This window comes from Phoxinus phoxinus (assembly GCF_949152265.1).
Source record: "Phoxinus phoxinus genome assembly, chromosome: 16".
NCBI classification, from domain to species: Eukaryota; Metazoa; Chordata; class Actinopteri; order Cypriniformes; family Leuciscidae; genus Phoxinus; species Phoxinus phoxinus.
This window is the reverse complement of record NC_136891.1, coordinates 9521256-9548813: the sequence shown is the minus strand read 5'-3', so window position 1 is coordinate 9548813 and position 27558 is coordinate 9521256. Positions and strand designations below refer to the sequence as shown.

Sequence of the window (27558 nt, the reverse complement as noted above, 5' to 3'; positions counted from 1 at the left end):
CAATGTTTTACAGCAAACATTTGGAGAAAACAAACATCATCTGACACACAGCCCCAGCCACCTTGTAAATACAACACACAAATCCCCTTATCACTCATATGAGTCGCACAACACGGGCACAAGCCTTCCAATTAATTCCACAGTTGTGGTTTCGCAAATGGGAAATTAGAGTCAAGGGCTGCATAATTTTAAGATGAGGAAGCAAACGATAAGTCCTCTAGCTCTATAATGATTCTGATTGTATATATTGAGCAGGTCAGTGAACCGGTTAAATGTGATGTTATTAAAGCAATTTACATGAGTCAAAAGAAAATGTCACCGCATACAGAATCAAGGTTACGGCCTCAGTGGTAGAAAGCTTAAGACGTCAAACAAGACTATCTGTTTGCAGTCATCCTGGGATATATAACGAATATAGTGTTGGGGTTTTGGCGAGTCTCGTTACTCAGGGCTCCATGTCTGAGACCGAAAGTCTAGTAAGATATGGGACTGGGACCTAAAAATAGTAGTTACCAGTAGTGCTGGGTATCGATTCAAATTTCAAGAATCGATTCGATTCCGATTCTCAAGATCTTGAATCGATTATCATTATTCGATTCGATTCGATCCGATCCGATCTGATCCAATCTTATATTTTTAAAATCAAAAGTTTTTATTGTTCATGAACAATCAAGTTTTTGTATTAAATAACATTCACAAACATACATTAATGTTGTAAAAATGTATTGTTCACTCAATGTATTGATGTTAGATAAGGCATTAATGTTAATGAATGGTATCTTAATGTAGTGTTACCAACTAAACAGGAGATAAAACGTGTTTTATTTGACTTGACTGTCCTTTTATTTAATCCAAAACTGCGTTCATATTTAAAAGGCCTTTTAAACTAGATACAACCGCACACGATACCACTTTAGGGGCTGTTCACATATCGCGTTTTATGCGCGTGCAAATTCAGTGAGAAGCACTTCAATGCATCTCAACAGGTCATGTGACAAAAACAAGCCAGTTACGGCCTTTCCGTAACAACATGGAAAGCTCGGCCGGACAGCTGATGGTACAGGGCGGCTTTTTATTTCTCAACTCAATGAATATATCTAGTAGTAAAGCTAATGCAAGGGATAGAAATCAATTAATTATTTGATGATACTTCCTCGTCATCATGGAGAGCGCAGTTTGCACCGCTTTCTCCTCTCCACAAGCGCGTGCTTTCCTTTTGCGTCTGTCGTTGCTATGCAACCATGAACAGAGGCGCGCTTAGAAAACGAATTTGCACGCGCAAAAAACGCGCTATGAACGGCTCTTTCCTCCTCTCTTGTCAACAAGTGGATTCAGAGAAACCGCATTAGCAGCGCCGCCGGTCGCCATGTCTCGGTGTGTTTATGGGGAAAATGTAGGCCTGTTATTAAATCGATCCTCTGAGTTACGGATCGATCTTTAGAAATTAATATGAAAATCGATTCAGAATTGGTGAATCGATTTTTTCAACACAGCACTAGTTACCAGGTTCTACTTACTACAACTTGCTTAAAATCTTTGTTCATCTAGTAACACAATCTATCATGCCCACATAGATATGATAACCTCCAATGTAAAAATCAAACAAAAACCAAACCATACAAAACTAAACAAAAACACTACAAGTTACTGGGTTCTACATACTGTATTACAACTTGCTCAAAATATTTACAGTATCATGTCCACACAGATATGATAACCTTCAATTTAAAAATAAAATAAACTAAGAGTTTGTGTGTTTTGATCGGTTTTAACTAGTAATGCTACTGGCCCTAGATCAGCTGTTTTGTGCACAAGGTGTTGATGTTTTCAGTGTTCTGCATTACCCCAGAGACACTAAATAGCATCACCTGATCCCACTTCAGCTCTGGGGAGGGTAAATGAATGCAGTGGCAGGAATGGGCTGCAAAACCACTGGGAGGCTTTTTGATGCAATGTTTCCTAATAAAAGAAACTCTGCTTGGAAACAGTTCTGCCATTACTAGTCCAAATGAAATAAGAACAAACCCACCACCGAACATGTGGAGGGTGTAAACAATTATATTCAGTACTTCTGAAATAAGCTAACAAAACTTTTATCCAAAGACATCCTGTTAAATCGCACTCCATACAATGCAACTTTTTGCACTTCTGACAGAAAATGAAATGACATTGGAAAACTGTATTATCTTCAAACGGAGAAAAACCTACAGGATAAGCAAGATTGAGAATTGCTGGTAATAGAGTGAAAAGACTGACTCAGCACACAGAGCTAAAACAAGCACACATTTCCCTGAGAAAAACAGAACAGCTCTTGGATCGTTATGGACAATCCGTTTCAGACATTTAATGGTTTTCCCGTGATAAACTTGGCATGGCTGTGCTGTTAACCTCAGCAAAGAAGTGTGGAGAGGTTAAGTGGTTTGATTGGATGAAATCCGTCAGTTGTCACAATAAACATACCTTGACAAGTATTTTGGTTTGACATTCAACAAATTCAATTCCAGAATTAAGTTCCTGTCATGGCTTGAGGAAACCTGCAAATTGCTATGAACTTATGCTAGATGGCGATGTACCTTTTTTTGCATGAAATTCAACAAGAATTTTAAAACTCTACACCTACAAACTTATAAACAAATAAACCACAAAGAATGGCGTATTTTTGTTTTATGCTATTCGACTAATGAAGGTGCTGTAAAATTAATCGTTATATATTTTAAGATAATTGCACAATACTGTGGTATTTTGTACATGCAACTTCGTTTTATTGTTAAAAAAGCGTTTTATTCATTTTAACAAATTTATACATTGCATCTGACATGTTTGCTCACTGACGCCTCAACTCAAAATCTCCGGGCTTATGAGTTTCCCCACTCATAAATAAAGACATTTTGTCGTTTATATGTGTTCAACTCATAAATAAGATCTTTCCGACATGACTTGAATGCACCGTTAAAGGTTAAGTAATTCTGCGCCACTAGTGGCAACAAACGGAAGTGCAAAAAATAATGATTGCCAAATGTCATTGGTCAGACAAACTGATCATTCCTGCCCTCAAACTCATGCAATTGGTTGAGTCTACGAATGCTGAACTTTAAATCAAGCACTACACCTTTACAATTTGTAGCTTAAGTGTGATGAAGACAAATAGTCAAACCATAATTATGATAAACAAACAAGATTTTACACGCTGTGGTGCTCAGACAGATAATGCTCGTTTCTAAGACAGACTATGACAAGCAAGAATCAGCATAACAACTACTGATCCAGACCTTTACAAAGATCAGATTTTTTAAAAGGTTAAATGTGTCTTCATATCTAAAAAAAAAAAGGTATATTTAGTTTTATTCATAATAACCATTTTTCTACATACCATAAGCACATTACGGTTTGTCTAAACCCAAAAGTGACAATTTAGTCCTGGAAAAGAGTTGTACCACAACAAAGTACCTGACTGCCCTGGCTGGGAGTCTCTCATGGTTAAAGCCCCTTCCCTCCCCAGCAAACTCACTCCTCAAGATGATCTCAGTGCGGCTGATCTTCTGCGGGAAGCGGTACACTCTGGGGGCTGGCATGATGGACAGGTGCCTGCAGGCCTGCCTTTCTGCTCTGACGCTCTGAACCCAGACCAAGTCCCTCTGGGAGAGTTGTGGTAGAGATACTGAGCTCTAATGTTGTATTACCTGAGTCCGATTCCAACGAGAAAAATTGAAGAATAAATCTATATAACTAATTTCAGAACTCGAAATGAAGCTATAGTTCCAAAGCAACAAAGCTAACCTGCAGCCTGGAAGAACTTAAGCAGCAAGACTAGCTCTGCAGCTTTTGAGAAAGATGTAGAGGAAACCCTTCTGCAACGAGGACTATTAAGAGTCTGGGGCAAGAGAATGATCTCATTGATAAAAAGTGTTCGGGGCCGCCAACGTCATCCCACCTTAGCAGTTGGAGCAAGTGTGTGGTCATGTGGTGTCAAGTCAGAAAACAAACACATACCAGACACGGGGTCCACCCCACCCCTTTCAAGCCATATTCAGGCTCCACAGCCAGAAAAACAAACTCTTTTTGGCTCAGGAATGTTCTGTCCTGCTATTTCCCCATAGAGGAACCAGTTCTCAAAAGATAAACACCTGTCCTGCCAAACTGTGAAGTCTGAAAACAGGGCGACCTTCATTTAGACCGCGAGACGCAGACGCAGCAGGCTCCTGGGGGTCTACGTCTGGACGGGGTGAAAAGCCTGCTTTGTTCTGACATGGGATGAGCTCATGCAATCCCACATATTTGACGACTGTCAACAGGTCATCATAAGACAGTATTTATACACTGAAAGGTGGCACAAAACCTTAACACATGACCTTCTTACATGTTGTGGTTAAGCTACTGGTCTAGGCAGGATGATATATGAAAGTGACTGATACCTCAAATTAGAGCTCCATTTGAAAACAAATGATCACATGTATAAGTTATACCAGTTACCAGGCACAGTGTCTGTGAAATAGAACAACTTTTTTGATTATACAAAGTTATTTTCTTTGTGCTTCTAGTTTTCCTATCAGAATTTTCCTTCCACAATCTTTCCATTTCAGAAGTGATTAAATTAAGTTCAGTAACCATTTTAGCTAATGAATACATTTTTTAAAAAATCTGAAAACTACATAAGAGGGAACTTGAGGCTTAAAGGGATAGTTAACCCAAAAATAAAAAGTGTCAACTCCCCCTCAAGCCATTCCAAACCCACAAGACTTTCGTTCATCTTCGGAACACAAATGAAGATATTTTAATGAAATGAAAGATTGGGGATGAATGAATTGAAAGATTGGGGAATGAATTTGAATGAATTTTCATTCAATCTTTCAGAGGGCTTTCTGTCCCTCCATTGCCAGCTACGCAATAGGGGTGGAACGGTACACTGAAGTCACGGTTCGGTTCATACCTCGGTTCAGACATCACGGTTCGGTACGAGTTCGGTACAATGGAGGGAAAAGCAAAGCAAAATGCAGACGGCAATTATTTTTATTTTGCATGTCTCAGTCTGCACCACCTATACAGTCTCTCCCCTGAGCAGCTGCTACAGCCTGTGTAAAGTAAGATGTAAGCAATATAAGACAATCAGCTATAAAACTGAAAATACAGCATCTCTTATGTGCTAACGCATGAGCGCGAAGGTGCGCGTGGCAAAAATGTCGTCATTGCGATGTGGGCGGTCGTGCGCGTTGAGGCCCCATTTCGCGTGGCGGTGTGCAGTGCACGGCTTTTTTTGTGCGCGCGCGGCTCCGCATCCGAAGATACACGACTTCAAGCCAAATCTGGCCAAGCATGTACATCTCACAGCACCGGCACCCAGTTCTTGCATCTAAATTAGTTGCTTACATTAACTAAATGAGCCTACAATAGCAGACATAAGCCCTTTAAATAAAAATAAATGGCCATGTTTTATAAAAAGGTTCACAAAACGAAATAAAAATGTTTAGAAATTATGTAAGATAACGTTAATTTAGTTGTAGGTTACGGTCTCATATCCATTTTTTTTTTGTTTTCTAATGTCACAAGGAATAATCTGTTTTACTGCTTTGCACGATTCTTTTGTAGGGTGGCTTCGGTGTAGCCTACTAAAGTGTACTAAAATGAACATTCACGAGTGTACCTTACTTCTCACCGCTGATTCCTGATGGTTTAGAGGACAGTTACACCGAGTCGCACCCTGTCGTTTCAAAGAATAGTACACCGGCGAGCACGAAGTATAAATGCCTCGTCCATTTAGGGAGGCGCTATGTCAAACACATAGACAGCGCAAACCTACAGAACCCGCGTTTCTAACAGTAGTTCCGCATTACATTAATTAATTTGCACGCAGGTTTTTTTCTCCGTGTAAATCCGTGCACCGAACCGTGACGCCCGTACCGATTCGGTTCAATACGAATACATGTACCGTTCGACCCCTACTACGCAACTAGGCCTACCACATTGAAGCTTTAAAAAGTTCATAAAGGGATCGTAAAAGAAATCGTTTTGAATCAGCGGTTTAGTCCAAATTTTCTGAAGAGACACAATCGTGTTTTATGATGAACAGATTGAATTTAGGCTTTTATTCACATAGGCCTATAAAACATTGATCAGTGAACATAAACAGAGGCTCAACCCGAACCTGCCTGACACGTGAGAACAAACCTCTTGTGGAAGAACAAACATGCTGGGTAACAAGAGAATGAACATCACTGGTTCTCGCACGTCAACTGATGTGTGAGTTGATTAATGTTTAATGTGAATAAAAGCCTAAATTCAATCTGTTCATCATATAAAGCATATATAGCATATATCAAACATATAAGTCTCTTCCAAAATGTTTGACTAAACCGCTCAATTAATGTATGGATTAGTTTTACAACCTCTATGAGAAACATTCATCTGGTTTTAAAATCTTGTTTACTTTTACTATTTTTTACTGGGAAAAAAGGAGACAAAAATACTCATTAGGAATTGCACAACACATTGGTGCCACATGAGTTGTCGGCTGAAATTAGACATTCTTTTTTTTAATTGGTTGGTATCAGTCAATATTTTATATTGTGCATAGTAATTTAATTTCCATTAGATTTTTGCATTTTGCATTTTTTTGTGTAATTTAACGGTTATTGGCCATAGGATGAACATAACTATTGCCTTGTTTCATCCAGAAATGTTATTATTCGTGCATCTCGATTAAAATACCTTGAATGAAAAGTTCAATAACAGTCCACATTGCCAAAGTGATAGATACAGAAGACAAGGTCTTATTCCTCACTGAGATGTCACAGCGTGAGAAATCACACTGCTTCAGCTAAGCCCGGGTATTGGAGGAGCTTAACCAACAGCAACTAAATTACACAACTCCTGCCGGCCTGTCAGCAATACAACAAACTTCACATCCGAGTCCTAAACCACAAACACCTGCATGTCTGTGCCAGTAAGCAATCATTCCTTTGTTCAACCATTCCAAGCAGTCATGTCAAGGTGGGAGATAAACAAAAAAAAAACAGTGAAAAAAAAAAGCATAAAGTTTACAATAATTAAACTCAATTTACCCGTGGGAAAGATAAAAGGTCACATTTCTCATGTACACTCATCAGGCGGATTGTCTGGTTTGGACAGGTTGGTTTCTAAATGACAAACACGTTCATACATTTACCTCACCAATACATCAATCGGCACATCCATCACGCCTGCATGTATATATAGCCCATGTTGCCAAGAGCTCTATGGCTGTCTGCCCTACAAGAGCTCCTCAGTCATGCTGGCAACAGCATTTATATAAAAACTCACAAAATCTTACACAGTCCATGGCTCCAGTGTCAGGGTAACATCACCCAGGCATGTGACTCTTGTGTTGCACATTACACCAAACTAAAATTAGCAGACACATTCTAGGGGTTTGGAAAAAAGGGCTTGAGATTCTCGTGGACCCCTCAACCACTATATACACGTCCGGATGACATGCTGCACATAAAACTACTCAACATGTATACGTCACAAAGTCTTCAAAGTGGATCACCGGTACCTAAACATATGCAACGGGATGACACACAACAAACGGCTCACAAACATTCCGATCAGGCCATGTAAACACACTACCTGATGTGACGCTCCAAAAATACAAACACAGCAACTAATGGCCCGTTTCCACTGAGCGGTACGGTACGGTACAGTTCGGTACGGTACGCAATTATTTGCGTTTCCACTGTCAAAAGCTGTGAATGGTACCAAAAAGCCGAACCGTACCGTACCACTTTTTAGGTACCCTTCCATTGGGGTACCTAGCACAGTGGAACGGTACTAAAAGGTGGAGCTAGATCACTGCAGGACGTTGATTGGTTGACAGAGAATCGTCACTTGCGCGTGCTACAAGAGGAATGACAACATAGGAAGCGCCATTTTTTAATATAGTTTAATATAATACTACTGTTACTGTATCACGAAATGTAATTTTAAGAGTTTTTCAGGCGAAAATGTAGTTGTTTAAAGCTCAAATCTGTGGTTTATTTATAAAGATGATTATTTTTTTCCCCGGTTGTGAGATCCATGTGTTCAGCGGGCGCTCGGCGCTCATGTTTCCCGGCTGGATGAGCCTTTCCTCGGCTAGTTCGTCGCTGACTCCGACGGTAGTGGTTAAACATAAGATATAATTCGTTTTGTGTAGACCTAACGGGCGATCTTTGGTCTCGTGAATATATAATGAGTTCCCTGTCAATCGTTTTGGCTGAGGGCTAAGTTTAGTTTCATATTAACGTTATTTGTGTTTACTTGAGCGCTGCATTTGGATATTTGACTGAATTGTTTGCTTTATTTCTTATTGTATAGCTTCTTGTACTTTACTTAAAGTTTTATATAGGCTATTATTGATAAAACTGAAATTTTACAAAAAGAAATATGGTTTATTGTCATTTTTTATTACAAGATTATCACTGATGTTTATTGCAACATTTGTACAAATGCATATATTGCCTGGAATATGTTTATTTTATTTATTTTTTTAAACGAAAAGAGGTAACGTTAGAGTTGTGTTTTAAATTTCGTTTTGTTATAAATAGAATAACGTATAACGTGCAGTGAATAATCAATATGCGTTGCGCATGAACCACATTTGTGTCCCTATATGTTTAATTTATTTAAATGAAAACGAAAAGAGGCAGAGTGGTGTTTTATAACATATTTCGTTTTATTGTTGCTTAAAACGTACATACCGAGTGACAGAGATAACCGGAGTAGCAGCGCGACCTGAGTGACGCTTTTAAGAACGCGCTGTAGCCTACCATTTGCATGTAGGAGTCGCACATGGCAAGTACAAACTTTGCGTACTTGATATTGAGAAAAGCCTAATGTCGGCGCTTGTCTTCTTGTGACAAACATCATACATGTCGAGGAGCAAGAACTAGATCTGCTGTATATGTCATCCATTGTAGTTTACTATGTTCTTCTTCGCGCGAAAATGACGTAGATCGAAACACCACGCCTATCAAGTAAGGGTACTGTTGGCAGTGGAAACGCTAGCCAGATCATGGTTAACAGACCCGAACCGTACCGTACTGTCCCGTACCGTACCGTACTGCTCAGTGGAAACGAGGCATAAGAGTCTTAAAAAAAGAGATGACTGCATTGTTATTCCACCTGAGACTGTGATTAGACACAGTGTAAAAGACAGTGGATCACATTCTGCGACATGTGGCTTGACAAGTATTAGCCCACCTGAGGTCATGGATATGCTAGGAAAACACCGGCTGACATGATTTATTAACAAGTCTGCCTAGTAACACTGCAATTCTCTATGCGATCAACAGGGGGCGCATTTTAATTTGATGAGTCTCTTTTTTTCTCTTCAGCATGAATATGCCAAGTGTGTTAATAAATAACACCAAATAGCTAAGAGCTCAATTGTTTAAAACAAATCAATTGTTATATTTTTTGCCTGCCAGTGCCTTCATTTTCTAAATTACTTGGCTGGTGATTTATTCAAAGTATGTAAATAAATGTGAGTGAAAAACAGTCAGTCAAGGATTTCAAATGCATAAATACTGTAATTTGACAAAGCGTGTTGCCAAACAAACGTCAAAGCACTCAAACATGCACCAAAGGTTAATTGCATCTTGACTGAACTTTATTCAGAGCTTCAGTAAAAGAGCTAATACACATACTGCAAAGAAGTTCACTTAGAGACCACTAAGATACAGAATGCAGTTAGTTAGATGGCTCTAACAGAACTGAGCGCAGACATTTAGCCCTACCGCAGCTGTACACAGCTTAATGTTGACAATGGAGTGAATTAAAGGGGGAGCCAATTACGCCTTTCTGTTTTGGCTCAGTCATTTGGGATCCTACTGCTGGCTGGTTAGTGCAGTTTAACACACTCCCCAAATATACTGTCTCCATGCCAGGTACCTATACAGGCATTAGCAAATTCAGCAGAGATAGTGTAGCGCACACAACAGTGCTGGGGAGTGATGCTACTAACGTAACTACATTTGTTAGGTAGCATGACAGTCACTCAGTGGTTTTCAAAATAGTATCTTTTCCAGTTACAAGCTGCTTTTTATAAAATGACAGCATCACTGTTTATCTTGTCTCATACCGCATTTCACACTTTTAACCCAACCAAATAGTCAATAATAAAACACGTTGTCCTATAATTACCCCTTGCTCATTTTTATGTAAAATTGGAAAACCAGATTCAATTTTAGTGAACTGTTCATTAAAACGATTCATAAGTGATACAGTTAAAAACAAATATTTACAAAATAATTTGCTTCCAAATGCACCTTTTAGGTAGCAAATTTAGTTAAAAGCTGCTTTTCAGCACTATAAATTTCAATTCAGTAATATAAATTGTGTTTTTTTAATTTTTGGATTATACACATACAGAGACAGACAACTGCTCAAAAGTTTGGAGTCAGCTTCTTTTTTTTTTTTTTTACGGAAATTAATACTTTAATTCAGCAAGGATGCATTACATTTATAATGTTTTAAAATTCAGCAAGGAAGCATTACATTTATAATGTCTTAGAAATATTTTTAACATATATAAAATAAAAACATATATATATTAAAAAATGCTGTTCTTTTGAAAATTAAATAAACAATATGAATATATAGCCTGAAAAAAATAATAATCAAAGTTTCAATAAATGTTTTTAAAATAATAATAAAATAATGGCTGTTGAAAATTCAGCTTTGCAATCACATGAATAAAATACATTTAGAAATATATTAAAATAGAACAAGATTTTTATTGTAATATTTCACAATATTACTGTTTTTTTACAGCATCTTTGGTCAAATAATTGCAGCTTTGGACATAAGGGAATAAAAATAGTGTCGGTCTGTTATTAGCTTGTAGTGTAGTTAATTCATTTTCAAAAGAGAAATGCTTGTTGAACAACCTCAAATTATGAATATCTAGTAGTGTCCCCAAATCTGGCACGAAGTACAACTAAACCATATCTTCTAATAAGGGAGAAAGTGGACGTATAACGAAGGAGGAGAGGACGAGAGGGATCAGATGTGAGAAGAAAGCTGCAAGGCAGATGTGAGAAACGAAAATCCCAAAGGCGAAAAACTTCTACGTTGAAGACTCGTCTCCCCCAAGGCAACAGGAGATGAGCAGACATTTTTTTCCATGTCTGTGGGGTCTGAGAGTAAGATTCAAATGAAAATTTCATAGTAAACCGCATTTTACAGAGTTAATTCACAGTTTTTTGGATCGCAACAGTCAGAGGATTTGGACCAGGATATCCGCACATCAGCAAAGTATGCATAATTAACATCGCATTGCATAATTAACTGCCGTGCTATCAGGTAATTAATAGACAGTAATAAGGCCACAGAGTCTGAAGCTTCCTGTGGCGATAACAGGAGCCAAGCGCAGTGACTAGATAACTTTCCATAGCGAGATTAGTGAGACAAAGAACTGAAGGTCATGGAAAATGGCAACATTAATATGGTCTCACAAAATCCCTTTCTCCCTTCTTGGATACAAAGAAAAAGTTGCTGTTACTGGAGAGGATATTATTTTTAAAAGAGGTGACCTACTGTCATACTACTGCGAAATTAAGTTAGTTAGTTAAAATAGTTAGTTAGTTTAACTCCCTAACGCTGCTTTGAACCAGTGTTGTTATTGTTAACTACAACTATTAAAAACAGTCTGAAATAAATCTGAAATAAAATATATGTATTAGATGAAAAATGTAAAGATAAAAGAAAAAGAAAAAAGTTGCCTGGCAACTAACTGCAATAAAAATCTGTAATAAACTGTGTTACCTGTAACTTTATTATTATTTAAAAAAACAAATACACGTAATAAAATTACTCAACTGAAAACTACTAATTAAAAACACTAACAAATACTGCAGTAGTTTATTCCTACGCGCGCACACACACACACGCGCGCACACGCACTCGCACGCACAAACACGCCCTCCTTTTCCACCCTCATGGTAAACAACCCCTTTTTATTTTTTTATTTTTTTTATTTTTTTTATGTTGAATGTGTGAAACATGCTCTCTCCATATTTTTATAATATCAAACAATCATTGTATGTTGTATGTTTTATGTCTTTTACACTTTGTTTGGGTTTTGTACGTGTGAAGTTTTGCCAATAAAAAAATTAAAAAAATTCTGTCATTAATTACTCAACCTGATGTCGTTCCAAACCCGTAAGACTTTCATTCATCTTCGGAAAAGTTGGACTAAACCACTCAATTCATACGGATTAGTTTTACGATCTCTTTATGAAGCGTCAAAGTGGTAGTTGCATTGCGGTCAATGGAGGGACAGGAATCTCTCAGATTTCATTAAAATATCTTCATTTGTGTTCCAAAGATGAACGGCAGTCTTATGGGTTTGGAATGAGATGAGAGCGAGTAATTCATGAACTAACCTTAAAATAAATCCATATCTGGAGCAAAATAAGCAAGCTGACATTTAGTACAAATCTATATCTTTCATTCAGAATATATACACATTCGAGTTGTAACGAGCCTATGATTGAATCTGGAAATAAAGCAATTCTGAGAAAAAGAAGAATTAGTCCTCAGATGCCATGTCAGTAATTTATAGCATGGGCCTACAAGCCAAAAATCAAACTGTGACATTGATATTTGTTCTATGCATCACTGAAACATTGTTTTCCAATAATGAAATTCAACTTTTGCTGAAATCAATACAAACAATCCTTTAAAAAGCATCCTTGCCTCAAACACAGTATGGGGTTAACAGAATGACCTTACTATTGTGATGCACTGTAGAGCAGAGAGCAGCTCAATATGCAACAGTTAAGAACTCACAGATCAGCCATATCTCAGAGACAAGCAGAGTCCAGTCCACAAAACAAAGCATCATCTGTTTATAAAGGCAAACAACCTCAGCAATGAACTGCCTTGCCACACTGAGAACATTGAGCTCGGTATGTGGATTGACCCCCTGCTGTGACCGGGCCAGGGTCTCAGACAGCCGAGGGAAAAGGGCAGAAAACGACACGTGTGTGAGCACATGAAGACGCAACCACTGCAGATGAATGGATTTCAAGCAGACTGTTATTCACAAGCCGAGGCACCTCCCCCTAAACCCAATCAGCACAAACAGAGGTAACCCAGACTCTCTCTCTCATAAACAACACGCATACAAAACAATCCCCCCTGTGAGCAGGTCCCGTTTGCTAAATTACAATTAAGTATCACAATAGGCTGGGTCTGGCTCCAAATGTGACCTCACTAACTGGGCAGAGACCAGGACAAAATTAAATTCTGCAGGGCTCACCAGCGCCAAACACAAAACAGTAATAGAACTACTAGATTAGACTAGAATTTACTAATTAGACTGTTTTTGATAGATTTGGTGTCTGACATAAAACAAAATGTGAAGATTTTGCAATCTGCCGCCTCAAGTCACATATATTTATATAGTGCTTTTTACAATACAGATTTTTTCAAATCAGCTTTACAGAGATAACAGGAAAATAATGCAACAGTTTGTTTCCAGAAGAAAATAGCATCACAGTCCAACTTAAGTTGTGGCGTTACATTTTTGTTGAAATAAGTTCTGTAGCGTTTACTTCAACACATAATTATTTATATCAGTCAGTGTATATTAGTGTAGCCATTTTAACGGATTCAAGTAATGTAGCACTTTTATTGAAGCCATTTTTTATTTATCTTAATTTTCATGTTTTTTAAGTAATACTTTAAACAGATGATTCTGCAGAATTGCTTATAGTAGTTCCAAGATGATTCTTTATATGATTTTTCCGAAGTGTCCGAGTATCACTTTTGGAATGCAGCGTAATAGTGCCGTAACACAGAAGCCAGTTCACACTATTCACACATCATTAAGCTTTGCAAGCTGGTGTGAAAAAAGCATTCTCACCTGCATCCTGAGAGTTCAGCACCTCCAGGGCATGCATCATGGCACTGGCAAATACATTGGCATCTTCTTTGCTGCCAAAGTTAAGGCCGTACACCTGCCGTGCATCTCGCCACTGGTGAAACGTTTGCGTGGCCTGGTTGTATTTCAGCCCCTTGGGAATGGCACAGTTTATTACCACCTGTTGACAGAAAGGAACAGCATATATAATTTAAAATCAATGCTTGAATACCATTTGTTTTGAAATTCAAGTCCAAACTGAACTTAAAAGCTCAGAGGACTGTGAATCACTACATATCCGCTAATAAGCAGAAAGAGAGCGGTAAATCAAATTTAACAGGTAAAATATGGCACTAAACAGTTCACACACATTAAAATAAATGTTTTCAAGCATATTAAAAGGATATTTCACCCATAAAATTAAAATTCTGTCATTTTCTCACCCTCAAGTTGTTCCTGACCAAACCTGTATGAATTTATTTCTTCTGCTGATCACAAAAGAAGATTTTTTGAAGAATATGGGTAGCCAAACAGTTGATGTTATAGCCATCGACTTCCAAAGTATGGAGAAAAAAAGAAGAAGAAAAAAAAACGATAAAATAAATGTTACCGTTTGGTTACAAACATATCTTCTGTGTTCAGCAAAATAAAGACATTCATACTAGTTTGGAACAACTTGAGGATGAGTAAATGATGACAGACTTTTTATTTTTGGGTGAACTATCCCTTTTAAAGAATCATCTGTACTGAAGAAAATAAAACTCATGTTTAGTAAGGCCAACATATTCCGTGTTTTGCAAAGACATATGCAAAGTCACGTTTTACTCATGAGACCAAGTCACTAAAACCCAAGGCTTCAAAAGTTTAAAGTAAAAATGTCTAAAACCTCTCAATAAGCCACCACAAAGCAGAAACTTCAACATTACTGAAAGATGACAGATAACACTGCACTTCAGCGACCAAGACTCGTTCTCTAAAAGATTCACAAGGACGAACTAGAGATTGAAAAACTGCTGCATGCAACACCTCTATTCTTGTAGATAACAAAAAAGTAAAGGCATTTCTTTATAAGTTTCACAAAGGTTGCTGAGGCCAGCTCGGCTCCAGACAGGTTTTACAGCATTAACACTAATTGGTAAATATGGTAACTGCAAATGGGTGGGAGATACTTAAATATCAAACACTTGACTGACTTCCTAAACTCTCCCAAAAGCATGTCCTCAACAGGGTGAATCTTTCTCGAAGCTTCTGTGGTAACTGGCTGTTTTCCCAGTCATTTCGATTTCTCATCCTTTTGACATCGATGTAATTATCATAAGAAGTGCAACTAATTAGCGAGCGTTATAAAAAGGAACTGTGCTCTGTAAGCCATCCTGTCACAACTGACAAGTGCAGAAAACTTCTCAGTTTTCTCAACACATTAATGAAACTGAGCAACTCGAATTAAAAACTGGGCCATGGTTCTATATATGCAACTTAGTCAAGTTTTTTTGGACAGTCTTCCATTGTTTTTGTCAAAGTGGTAGTAGTTTCTTGCTAAAGTATCATACAAAGTGAAAATGTCAAGGACACTGATACGTATACAACCGCATTTAATGTGGGAAATGGTGTATATATTTTTTACATATATTTTTACATTTGTAAATACATGTAATGAATTATATATTTGTATACACACATATATACATATATACACCCATATACATATATAAACATTTTTTATTATTTAACCACTGGTAATATACATTTTGTTTTAATTTTTAATGTGCCCTGCTCAGCTTGCTACGGAGTGTTCAATCTGTGCTAAGTGTCGTCAACTAAATGACTAGTTACTGGCACACTTGCAGGTATAGATCTGAAGACATTAGTTATATATAGATGGCAGGGCTATTATGGTAGGTCAAACGTAAAATGTGTGTTGACATTTGCCTTGTGTGCGGCACTTCAACGCTTTACTCATTTCGGTCATTAAACCACCATGAATAGCTCATCAACAAATGTCAGTAAGTTTCCTGAAGTAATCTGACCCACTCCATCCTCAGATATCACTGTGATGATTGTGCCGTTCATGAATCATTAACGTAACCAGGACTAAAAAGGCCTAGCTACTCTCAGAGGCAGAAATATGCTTTCCACGAAACACTGAATAACCATAAAATAGCAATGAGTCATGTACAGTGTCATCACCCCCTCAGCATTTCTGCCTTTTGTGCAGGGAGCAACAACCACAGTCATTGCTGAATAAAGGTTACATTTAAGTGCACGTTACCTTGCACTTCACTTAAAGTGTAGAAAAGTGTCCTTATCCAAACAATGGAAAAGAAAAAGGCTTCTTTAACGGTTAATTTCTTCACAGGAAAAGAACAGATAAAGAAAGAACGAGGCCAGACACTAATTAAATACATATGCAATGTATAGGCTGCAGTGAATTACGTGATATGAAACGCTCTAAATTTAGTATGCAAAGGTGAAGTGTAGTTTCTCTGCAAAAACAAAAAACTTAACTGTTACCAACAAGGTTTTCAAAACACTCACCATCAGCCATTGGTTGAAAAAACAGATAGCTCCGCCTAAAACTCACATCATTGGTTGGACCATAGTTGCTATAGAGAGCTGGTTGAGATGCTTAAACATAGCAATGTTAAACACGGTCAACACTTTTAATGGGAATCAACCTACAAATGACTTTTTACCTACAAATTACAGGTATTTCCCAAGAGACTTTCCTAAGAGATATATACCTTTTACACTTTTTTCAATTAATAAACGAAAACCTTAGAAACAGAATTCACTTAAAATAGTCCTTAATAGATAAAAAGAAAACAGCTGGACACTCCAGACTAAAAAATAATAATGGTTCAACACTGTGACAACAAAGCTGAACACTTACGCTATTTAAAGACAAAATCTTACACAACCTTCACAGAGTAACCTTCATAGAGAAATTGATTGGGTGTCTATTAACAAGAATATAATGGACTTGGTTATATCAGGATACAGCATACAAATAAGTCCTTGATGTCAGGTAATATATAATGCATACTTTACAAAAAGGCTGTTTTGAAGGATGGGACAGTATATGGGAACTATATTGGGCCTAAAAAAATGAAAGAATAATCAAAATTATAAAACATAAGCAAGCATTGCCTCTCATTTCAAATGCAAAGGTTGTTTAGTGAAAAGTGAAAACAAATTAAAAAAACGCGTAGGCCTAGGTGGAAAATGTTCATGTAGGTTTTTGCTGGATGAAACCTTGACTTATGTATTATAAGTAGACCTCTGGGAAAAATAAAAAAGGACCAATGTAAAAAAATTTCCAATGTAAGCACAAAACTGTTGCTAAACAGATGCTTCCATTTTTAAATAACTAATTTTAGAAGTAAAGACTGGAGGGGGGAGTGGGGGGGGGGGGGGGGTCTGTTTCGGATAATTATAAACAGTGTAGGGTCTTGATTATGCTGCATTTTATGTTTTTACAACAAAAATGCATTACAAGCAACATTATACATCCTACATTTAGTGTTTAGAAGTTAAGGGGCAGTTAATGAAGTCTCTCCCACTACATACTGGAGTTCACAAAATGCACAAAAAAAGATGACAACAAGTTAAAAGGTTGCTAAAGCAGCACATACCACTCACATGTGTGTAGATGTTTTAGCAATGTCATGAACTTTTAAATACCGCCAATAAAAAGCACTGCCATTTTTCAGTAATATGTCCTCACCCTAGAAGCATTCAACAGAATTTTTTACTGCCACACCATGTTTCCTGAATGCGAACATGGTAGTTTTATATAAGACATGTTAATAGCATTCAAATGAGACCAGGGTTACAGTTAATCTCAGCAAATGCCACCTTAAACCCAGAGACAAATGGCTTCCTAACCACAGAAAGGGTTCTTGTACAGAACCTAAAAATCCTGAAATGTTACGAATTTTTCTACCATTTCCATTGAATAGAGTAGCTAGAGGGCATAACTAATCCAGTATTATAAATGCTTTAGAAATAAAAGGGATTTTTAATGTTTTGGTGATCTTTTTCTTAACATCATTTCTGTTTGACCCATAAATCTTTGAATATTTAGTCTCAGGTCAGGAAATAGATTGAGTGATTGATCAATTAATAGCTAAGAGAGAGAAAAAAATCCTGCAATTCAAATAGATCGATAAGGTCAAGGTTACTCTGAGTAAAACAACATTCCCAAATCTTGAATAGGAGAAAACTATTGTTCAGTACATGTAGCCTTTTTCTTAAAGGAATAGCGCTAAAAATAAATTATCATTTATTCTCCATCATGACTTTCTTTCTTCCATGGAACACAAAAAGAGAAAAGGACAATTTACTGCCCATTCCTTCACATAGAATAAAAGTAAAAGTGACCTGGGCTGTCACACTACAAAATGACAACAACAAAAAAGCATATGACTTGTGTCTTCTGAAGTTAATGATGGCACCATGTAGCAACAGAAAGATTAATATAGATAGAGCATGAAACATCTGGATCACTTATTTGATCATTTTGGACATTATTAATCTTACTCCCTTTCATGATATGAGGGGAAAAAATAGCCAGTACATTCTTCATAATTTATAATTTCTTCCTCTTATGTTTCACAGAAAAAAGACAGTCGTACTCATACTTGTTTGGAACAAATTGAGGGCGAGTAAATGACGACAGCATTTTGATCTATTTGAACTGGTTCTTTGTGTGAACTCTTCCTTGAAATACAACAATGAATCACTAAAAGGAAAAATGAACAGCATTTTCAAAAATGTAGCGAAGCATAACATTCTTGTGATCACAACAAGACCAGGAGCATTTCTCATGAGATGTTATTCTCTTTAAACCATGCTGCGCTGATCTGTGAGCCACTCAAACCTCCTGTGTTGTGTGTCATGGGTCATCAAAGCACTGCAGTGAAACCAGAGCCCTCTCTGCAGGGGAAGCCAACAAGGCCAAGCAGACGACTCCCAGTTAAACCCACTGGATGTGGACTGCCTTTACGACGTTCATATCAGACTAGATTCTAAAAAACATCCTTCAGCTGTCACATTATTCACAATAAATTAGCAGCAATACATACTTTATTGTTATTTTATGGTTTATTGTCTCCCTGTAGTCAATCGTTTAATCCCTTAAAACTAATCTTTGATCACCAAAATTACATAATAGTTCTCCGTTCCTTGAAATAGCTTGAATACAACTTGAATGTACACCTTTGCCTCATTTAATATACGCAGTTCTATGAATATGCATATTAGCCCCGCCTCCACTCACACCAGCTCAGAGACCCACTCGTTGACGATCACACATTGTTGTGATTGGTTACAAGGTAGTTTGTGACGTCAAAAACACCAGCGATTTCAAACTGCGTTTTTGAAACTGTCTTTGGTTCACTGCAGTTTTAAGGAGAAAATATTTGAATACTATGAATTTCCACATGGTTTGTCTGAACGCATATTAAAAAGACCACATAGACATATAAACAACATTAAAGGCTTGATTTTTACCACAGGGGGGAAATATAAGCCCAATTAATTTTAGTTCTTTAAAAAAAAAAAGCCATTCTATTTTAAAATTGCAAATATCTATTAAAAAAGCAGCACAATTGCATCATAAATGCCTAAAAATGGTTTGATATGTTGACCAAAATTATTATATAATTATTTTATATGAATTGATCAAATGTTTATAAATAAATACAATTTAAATATTTATAAATAAATACATAAAGGTATTTATAAATACATAAAAATAAATAGAAGCTTTTCTGAATGAATAAATAAATAAATAAAAAGCACTTATAAATAAATAAAGATAACAGTATAAATAAAAAAATAACATTTCTATAAAACTAAGGGTAAATATTGACCTTTCTACTTGTGAAAAGAGCCTTTATTTGTCAATACACCAAGCTATTTAATCATTGTCAACTCATTGGAGACCACAGCTCCCCTTTCTCTTACCTGGTGGTCCTGAATTTTACGGCCCACTACTCTGAAGGCGTTGTTGCCAGTGTGGTGATAGATGTGGACTCGACTAAAGCCTGTGGATCCACCAGCCGGAACCCACTTCTTATTGGCGTCGTCATATACCATGACAGCAGCCCGTGCCTGACAGATACTCTGCTCACTGAAAAAGAAGAAAAAAAGAGACATATGCATGATTGGATGATGAAAAACTATTCACAAGGTTTTTTTCAAGGGTTAAAAATTCACTCAAATGAACTGCCTCTGATCTAAAGTGGCAATAAATATGGGATCCAGTGCATTAAGTTCAATCAAAAGACATATATCTATGCAAACTGCAGTAGTTAAACATTCTTTCAATCACAGAAAGCTTTGAACCACAGTGAAGTAACCATCTGTCATGTGACTCGAGTGCAGTACACCTTTATAGGTCACGCTTTCATTAAGCAGTCACCCATTAAATGTAAACACTGGAAATCAATTTCCCGTGTCTCTCTGCTCACTTTGCACTATAGAGCAACTCTACCTTGCATATAACACTAAATTATTTACAATGACTTCCAAACTCCCACTGCGTTAATAGAATGGCAAAAGAGCCACTGAAAGCTTTCCCTTGTCATGTGATCACATCGAAGTAACACTTAATGCAGGTGGCAAAAGGAGAGAGCGAGAAAGCGAGAGAAAAAGTGCCCTGACCTTAGAAAAAAAAAAAATACTCTAGAAACCTTGCATCTTAATATATCTTTTTCTTTGTCACTTTGTTGCAAAACAGACCTTGAGAAATGAAAGCTAGATTTTATGGAAGAGTTCATGTCCTCAGCACTTGCATTCTTTCGGCTGCTTGGTTTCTCTGCACCAAGTAGCTCTAGTCAGCCTGGTTAGAACACGGTGTAAAACTAACAACAATAAGCTGATGTCTGTGTCATAAATACATGCTACTTGATTACACTAACCTTAGTTCTCACAAGCATTGATGTCACGTACTAAAAACATACTAAAGACTTTGGACTGCTGGGGAGATGGAAAGACTTCAAGATCAGATGCCTAACATAATCAAGTTAATCTGGTAAAATAAATAATCATGACAAAGCGCTCCAGAATATACATCGACAGACTGTTGAGTGTTTTGTTTTGGTTTTCCCTGAAATCAATCTGGGGACTGAGATGAGATCCCGGGATCATCCGCCTAGCAGATAAGGGCTAATCTAACAGGATTGTCCTCCGAGACCAATCCCTACACTTTAATTAAGGAAGAAGCATGCGGGAGTGGGCCGAGCGGGCTCTGCGGTGCTCTATGTCATATTACGGTGTAATTGATGGCAGACAGTCAGGGAGCAAATGCTTATTACAGGAGAACAGGTCAATGGGAGGGAGCCATGACACATAAAAAAAAAAAAATAATAATAATAACTCTTTCAACAAAAACCAATAACTAATAGAAAACATTCACATCCTGCATCATTAGCCCAAGCATTTTTTGCATAGATAGAAACAAAGGAATGACTCAACCCAAAATTCTATTTTATTTTATTTCATATTTTATTTTATTACTGAGGTCATATAAAACATGTTTGGTTTTGGTTTAAGTCATATAATATAGTGCTTGTGCTGTATGGGCCACTTTTGTGATCATTTTTCATTGTGATAATTTACCTATTTTTTAAACATACAATATTTGTTATTATTTATACATTTTAGATGTTATAAGCAGAACTCCACTCAGCAGTCTGACCATCCAGCTTCATCTGTAGATCATAGACCTCAACATTAAGAGCATTAGTATGAGGGTCAGGACAACAGCTACAAGAAAGAAACAGGCCACAATGCTGGAATTTGCTGATCTCATGATACCTGGGAATGATCATTTCACCCACATCTTGCTATTGTAAGTAAGGCCTTGTTTACACCTGGTATTAAGATGCGTTTTGGTCGAGTGGATCAAAAATGGACGATGCTAAACGGGGTCTGCATTTTGAGCTTGTCCACTTTCGACCACTTCCAGAGGTAGTCGAAAGCGCTTTCGGCCGGATTGCTTTTGTAGTGTAAACGCTCACGTGGTCGAACAACCACAAAAGACCGCCTACTCTCCGCCTACTGACTTAATGCATAAACATTATGGGAAGCACGCTAGCCTGACGGGATTTAAACTTTGGCTGTAGACCCAGTCTTGTTTTGAAGACAAAAAAACGTACCAAGCACAATGTACTCACAATTCCTGATTTCTAACACAAACGCGCCAATTTCGGTGTGCTCTTGCGGCCATCAAAGCAGAAACGAAAGCTGCTGCTCTCCTTGTGTTTTTCTGTTTTCTCCAGCCGTGTTCATATGTAAATTGCGCAAGCTTATTTCATCCATTAGATCGAAAGAAGAGTCCATACATTTACCTGCCCATAGACCCTCCCCTCGAAGAAATCAGGACAGAAGTGGTTGAAAGTGGACCAAAAGAGGTGTAAACGTGTATGTGTCTCCCTCGTCTACTTGTGATCCGATCGAACAAAACGCATCTTAATACCGGGTGTAAACAGGGCCTAAATTCAATCTGACACTTCAGCAGGCCTGGAAAACGGTGGATTTCAAACACACAGTACGACTACACAAAGAACAGTGTCAGTCCACCATTCATGTTTATAAAGTTGTTCTGATTTGGCAATAAAACATTTAAACAGATAATGTTTCCCTTCAATCTCATTTCAGAGGTGCACATAAATCCCAAGGACAGACAGAGGCACGCACACAGGGTTCTGTGATGAAAGGAAAACAACGTGATGGAATAAAGCACACAGCCAAAATTATGACAGCCATGCAATCTATGCTCACATTTTTTCATCTATCACAGGATTAATAAGCCATTTAGGGAATTGTCAAAATAACAAGCTCCGCTGTGCTGGAATTGGATGCAAATAAAAAAGCAGTTTGATATGAATAAGCTAAACTAGTGGTGTGCGACTATGCAGTGCTTCAAGTATAAAATAAAGCTGAAAGAAATTAAATCTTTATATTCTTTGTCTTTCTTCAAAGGCTCAAGTGAACAATGGTAATTATATTAATGATTATATGAACGTTAATTGGCAAATAATTCTCTGAATCTCTCTGAAAGTGTTTGACATTTGGATCAAATACGAACTGTAAAACTGTTTGTTTAAAGCTTCAAGGAATTAATTTGGCTGTAAACAAGCACTATGACAAAGTGTGATCAAAAACCCGCTGATATGCACAAAAAAAACCCATCCAAAGCAACATTTTCATTCCTTCATCGCCTTGACATCTCAACAGCTAAAAAATACGACATCAGAGGGCTTCGCGCTGAGGCTGCAGTGACGCAACAGCAAGCACTGCCTGCAAAATGCTCTGGGGAAGAGCATGGTAAACCAAGATCTGATTATGCAACCCAGCGCCCACAACATCAGGAGAAATAATCATCAACCTTCTACACAGCTCAAAGTAACGTCCACAATGACAGCTCCATTGTCTATGTCTGTGTAACACACTCATTCACAAATAAACTACACAAGTTAAGATGAAGGGATGCTTGTCGCAGCATGTGTGAGAATGGCATTGAACCTATAAACAAGGATGCGGATTCTGCAAGCCGACAACACCACACACAAAAAAAGCAACATTGTGAAAATCATTATTATTTTAATGTCATTTTTATTCAGCCGTTATGTCATCAGACAAGTTTTACAAACCTTATTCAATAAATCAGCTCTGACTCAATAATATGCTTGCATCATCACTCAGGAAAGTTTACAGAAGCAATTTTTATGCATTAAAAAGTGTAAGTAAAAATGCATCCGAGTAAAGGCTGTATAATCTGTTGTTTGAAGACTATTGTATTCATTTAATAAAATATACCATTAAACATTTAAAATGTATCTGGCAACAATGGCTGTTTGGTTGAAATAATAGTGTCACTGCTTTTATGTTTATGTGAAAAATAAAATATAATAAAACATCCATTTAGGAATTTCAAATCATGCATTAATGTTCTATAATTCACAAGTCGCAAAACACTACATGTGAATTAAACATAGATCTTAATATGTGTGTCAATGTATGATGAACTAGCCCTGAAGGTTTGATATGAATCATGTATGTCACAAAGGCCAACTCAGACACGTTCACACTTTAACACTTAGTTTGTTTACACAGCTCAAATTGTCTAACACTATAACTCAACAAGCTGCCATCTCTAAGCCACATCACAAATCCACTGAGACTCTAGCAAACACAAGGATTCAAACCGCCTCACGAGTCAAGTGGAAGCACTGACCTCAGGTCCAGATATCAACAGAGCAATCCTGCTCACAGAGGCCAGGGGGGTTCTGAGGTATTGTTGAATTCTCTCACAAAGAATATCAAAAAAGAAAAAATTAAATACAGACAAACAGTTAGACAAAGTCTCAGTCAAGGTTACCACCATAATATCACAATATAACCCTGTTCTTGTGTGATGGCTCCTCAACTCCTCAAACTTCATGCAACACCAACAGAGAAAACCACAATGTGTTTCACACAATGACGGAATAGAGATCTTAAAGGACACAGCGACAGAGATCATGCGGTAAATCTCCAAGATTGAATGGCTAGGAAATGTGCCCTCTAAAATGTCATAGACAATGTTGCAAGAGAGACAAAAGCCAGCAAAGAATGGATACAACTTAGCCTTCTTTGAAAGCCATATTTGACAAGTTATTGAAAAGCACACACATTTGGGTCAGCGAGTCAATTCAGAGAGAAAGAAGGGTATTTTCTTGGATGACAGGTGGTATTTCTTTCTGAGTAAGGGCTGGGAAAGCAAGAGAAACATTGGATTGTCATCAGGTTCAGGGGATAACTAGAACGTCCTGGGCCCTGTGACAAAAGGAGCCCATTAAAAGCCTTCTATAGTTTGGGCCTTGGCAAGCAGTCCGATTCAAAAAAGGACTCTCATGAACTGATCATCGGATGCCCATTTTCCACAAGTTGGTATGATTCTTTAAGGTCTTCATGTAAAGTTTGTAACATACTTTGGTTAATATTCCTCAATGGTTGTGTAAAATACCCTTTTTACCTCCTTAAAAACAGCTGTTCACAGTGACCCGTTTCGGTGAATGTCTCTTTAAATGATAATGAGCAACTGCTCACCCCACCCCTCTCTTCCATGGGGCGTGTTGACACAAGACACGTAAAGTGATGCCTTGGCAAACAGTATACAAACGGCTAAGGGCGGAAATATGCTAATACGGGACAGTCCGTCAGTGGTCATGGGCGGAGCATGAACAATATGACATTATTGAGAGTTTTTCGGCTTTTTAAAGATTGAAGAAAAAAATGAGTGAATGGATTTTTTTATTGTATGGTGGTTGTGTTCACACACTGCAAAGACACATTTATATGCTAACGTTAATTTTGCATCCGATGACCCCTTTAATGAATCAAAAAAGAATACACCATACCCAACTGTCTGATTCCAGAAACAATTGACTCTTATGAGCTGGTTCTTTTAAAGGGCACCTATTATGGAATTTTGAAATTTACCTTTCATGTAGTGTGTAACATAGATCTAAGTGAACAAAAACATCCTGCAAAGTTTGAAATATGAAAGTGCACCGTATATAAAGTTATTGTCTTTCAAAAGTAAGAGTCGACTCTGAGTCATTTTTATGAATCGTTAGAAGACCGAAGCTTTTTCTCTGACTAGATGACGTCAACTTGTCAAGTTATTTGAATACGATACGCCCACTTATTGCGCTCCAAGGCCAGCAGGGAAAACATCATGGCGACGAGACGCTGTGTTCTGAACTATGGTTCTGAAGCGGCTCATCTGCCCAAGGAGGAGCATTTGAAGACTAAGTGGCTACAATTCATATATATAACTATACCACAGAAGTATAGTCCGAGCCTTGTGCTTTGTTCGCGCCATTTTGAAGACGATTGCTTTACCAACTTAAATGCAATCAAACTTGGATTCGCGAGCTGGCTGATATTGAAGGAAGGTTCAGTTCCAAGTGTATTTGCATCAGATTCCTCCTCCGTATCACAACCTGTAAGTGTTATTAATAATTTTTGCTTTTATATTTTATGTAGCATGCTTAATAATTATGTTGTTTGTTGTGTAAGCACCGTTTAGCTTCTAGGTCTTCAATGACAATTGTATTGAGATATGTGAAGTGTTTGTCGTTGTTTTCGGAGTTGTCTAAAGAATAGAATAATACCTCGTAGTAACGTAACTGCATTTTTTTTTGTGTAAAAACGTTATGTTTATGCATCGGGCTAATGCAAACAAAGACTGATTGTGCTTTTATAATATGAACTCTGGGCTATGCTCGCTAATGTAACATTAAATTCTTTATCTTATTTTTAGTTTTTTACTACAAACTATAAAGCAGTGGACTATAATCATTATTATAACACAATTTAATTGATAAAAGCATCATTGTACTCCGTGTTAAACAATAAGTATTATCTCTGTAAACACTGCTGGGTCATCTGACCAATCACCGCAGATTAGCGTCGCGCAAAGGAGGGGTTTGGAAAAGTGAGTCGTTGAACGAATCATTTGGGAGTCGGTGAGCAAATCAGGTAAAAATAAATGCATATTATACGACAACTAAAGTGTTTTTTGTCATTGCATGCATGTAAAACTGTTGTTGGGGACTCCCACAACAACATTAGGAACATTTTAAATGTCATAATAGGTGCCCTTTAACTGATAGTTAAAAGCTGAGCACTTTACAGTTTTGAATCAATCAATCAATCTGAATCACTGAAATAAACTCAAATGAATCAAAATGGAATCTGAAATTTAATCAAGAGTTTGCGAGTCAGAATTTATCAATTTGGGAAATCTGTATAGATGCAATGCCTTATTTTACAACAGGTTTCCTGAACAAATCACCTCATCTGCATTGGTCAGTTAAACCCGTTAAAACCAGTTAAATCCCACTCCAAACTCATGCCTTTGGTTGAGCCAATATAATCATGCTCAACGATATTACCAACACATGGTTTACTTGTTTACTTATCTCAGTATATTAAAGCTGGGATACGAGAAAGCACTTTAACACTGAGAAAAAAAATTACACACTTCAAGTTTAATAGCAAAATGGACCAAATAATCAATGGCAACATGAATATCTCATTTGAACGATTCGACAAATCCCTAAGAGGGCCATGGACTCCTAAAATAACACTTCTGCTGCGTTTTAGCTACTCAACTAGCCACAGGTGCGTGAGAAAGAGCAGACAGGAGCTATTTTAAACCATACTCCTGTAACAGAGATGGCTCAGGCTGAGAGCTGACTGCTCACAGGGAGCTCGAGGGTCCACGGCATGGTGTAGGCGTAGCAGGGAGCTGGAAATAGGCTCCAACTCCCACTGTGAGATTCATACCGTCTCTCAGCCACAAGGTGAGATCAGCATACAGTGACAAATAACTGAAACCCTGATCACCGTCTGCAAAATAAATCATGATGAACCCGACAGGATATAACTAAAATACACATATAAGATATAAATAACATAATATATAAAGCATACACAACATACAAAATGATTCTAAAAAAATGCTATTTATTCCTTTAATTGGAAAGCTGAATTTTCATCAGTCCTCAGTGACACTCCACTGAGAACAAGCACAGTATGGAAAAACAATGAATATTCTTCAAAATTCTCCTTGTGTGTTAAAAATATTAAATATTGTGTTATTAAAAAAATAACATACAGGT

General features: G+C 37.4%; 1 protein-coding gene across 12 annotated transcripts in view; it reads right to left on the bottom strand.

Annotated features, from left to right (window-relative positions):
• Nucleotides 1-27558, bottom strand: part of enah (ENAH actin regulator) — a gene marked incomplete at its 3' end in the record, with an annotated part of 102787 nt that overhangs the window by 34631 nt on the left and 40598 nt on the right. For 10 of the 12 annotated variants that reach the window (XM_079639619.1, XM_079639621.1, XM_079639623.1 and 7 more), the window contains exons 2-3: nt 19847-20012; nt 13883-14060 (exon numbers count right to left, since the gene is read on the bottom strand). In XM_079639619.1, the coding sequence (XP_079495745.1) occupies nt 13883-14060; nt 19847-20012 (344 nt within the window). Of the gene's footprint in view, nt 1-3508; nt 3710-3777; nt 3887-13882; nt 14061-19846; nt 20013-27558 lie in introns of those variants that run through there. The other 2 variants (XM_079639625.1, XM_079639624.1) reach the window with 2 other exon arrangements.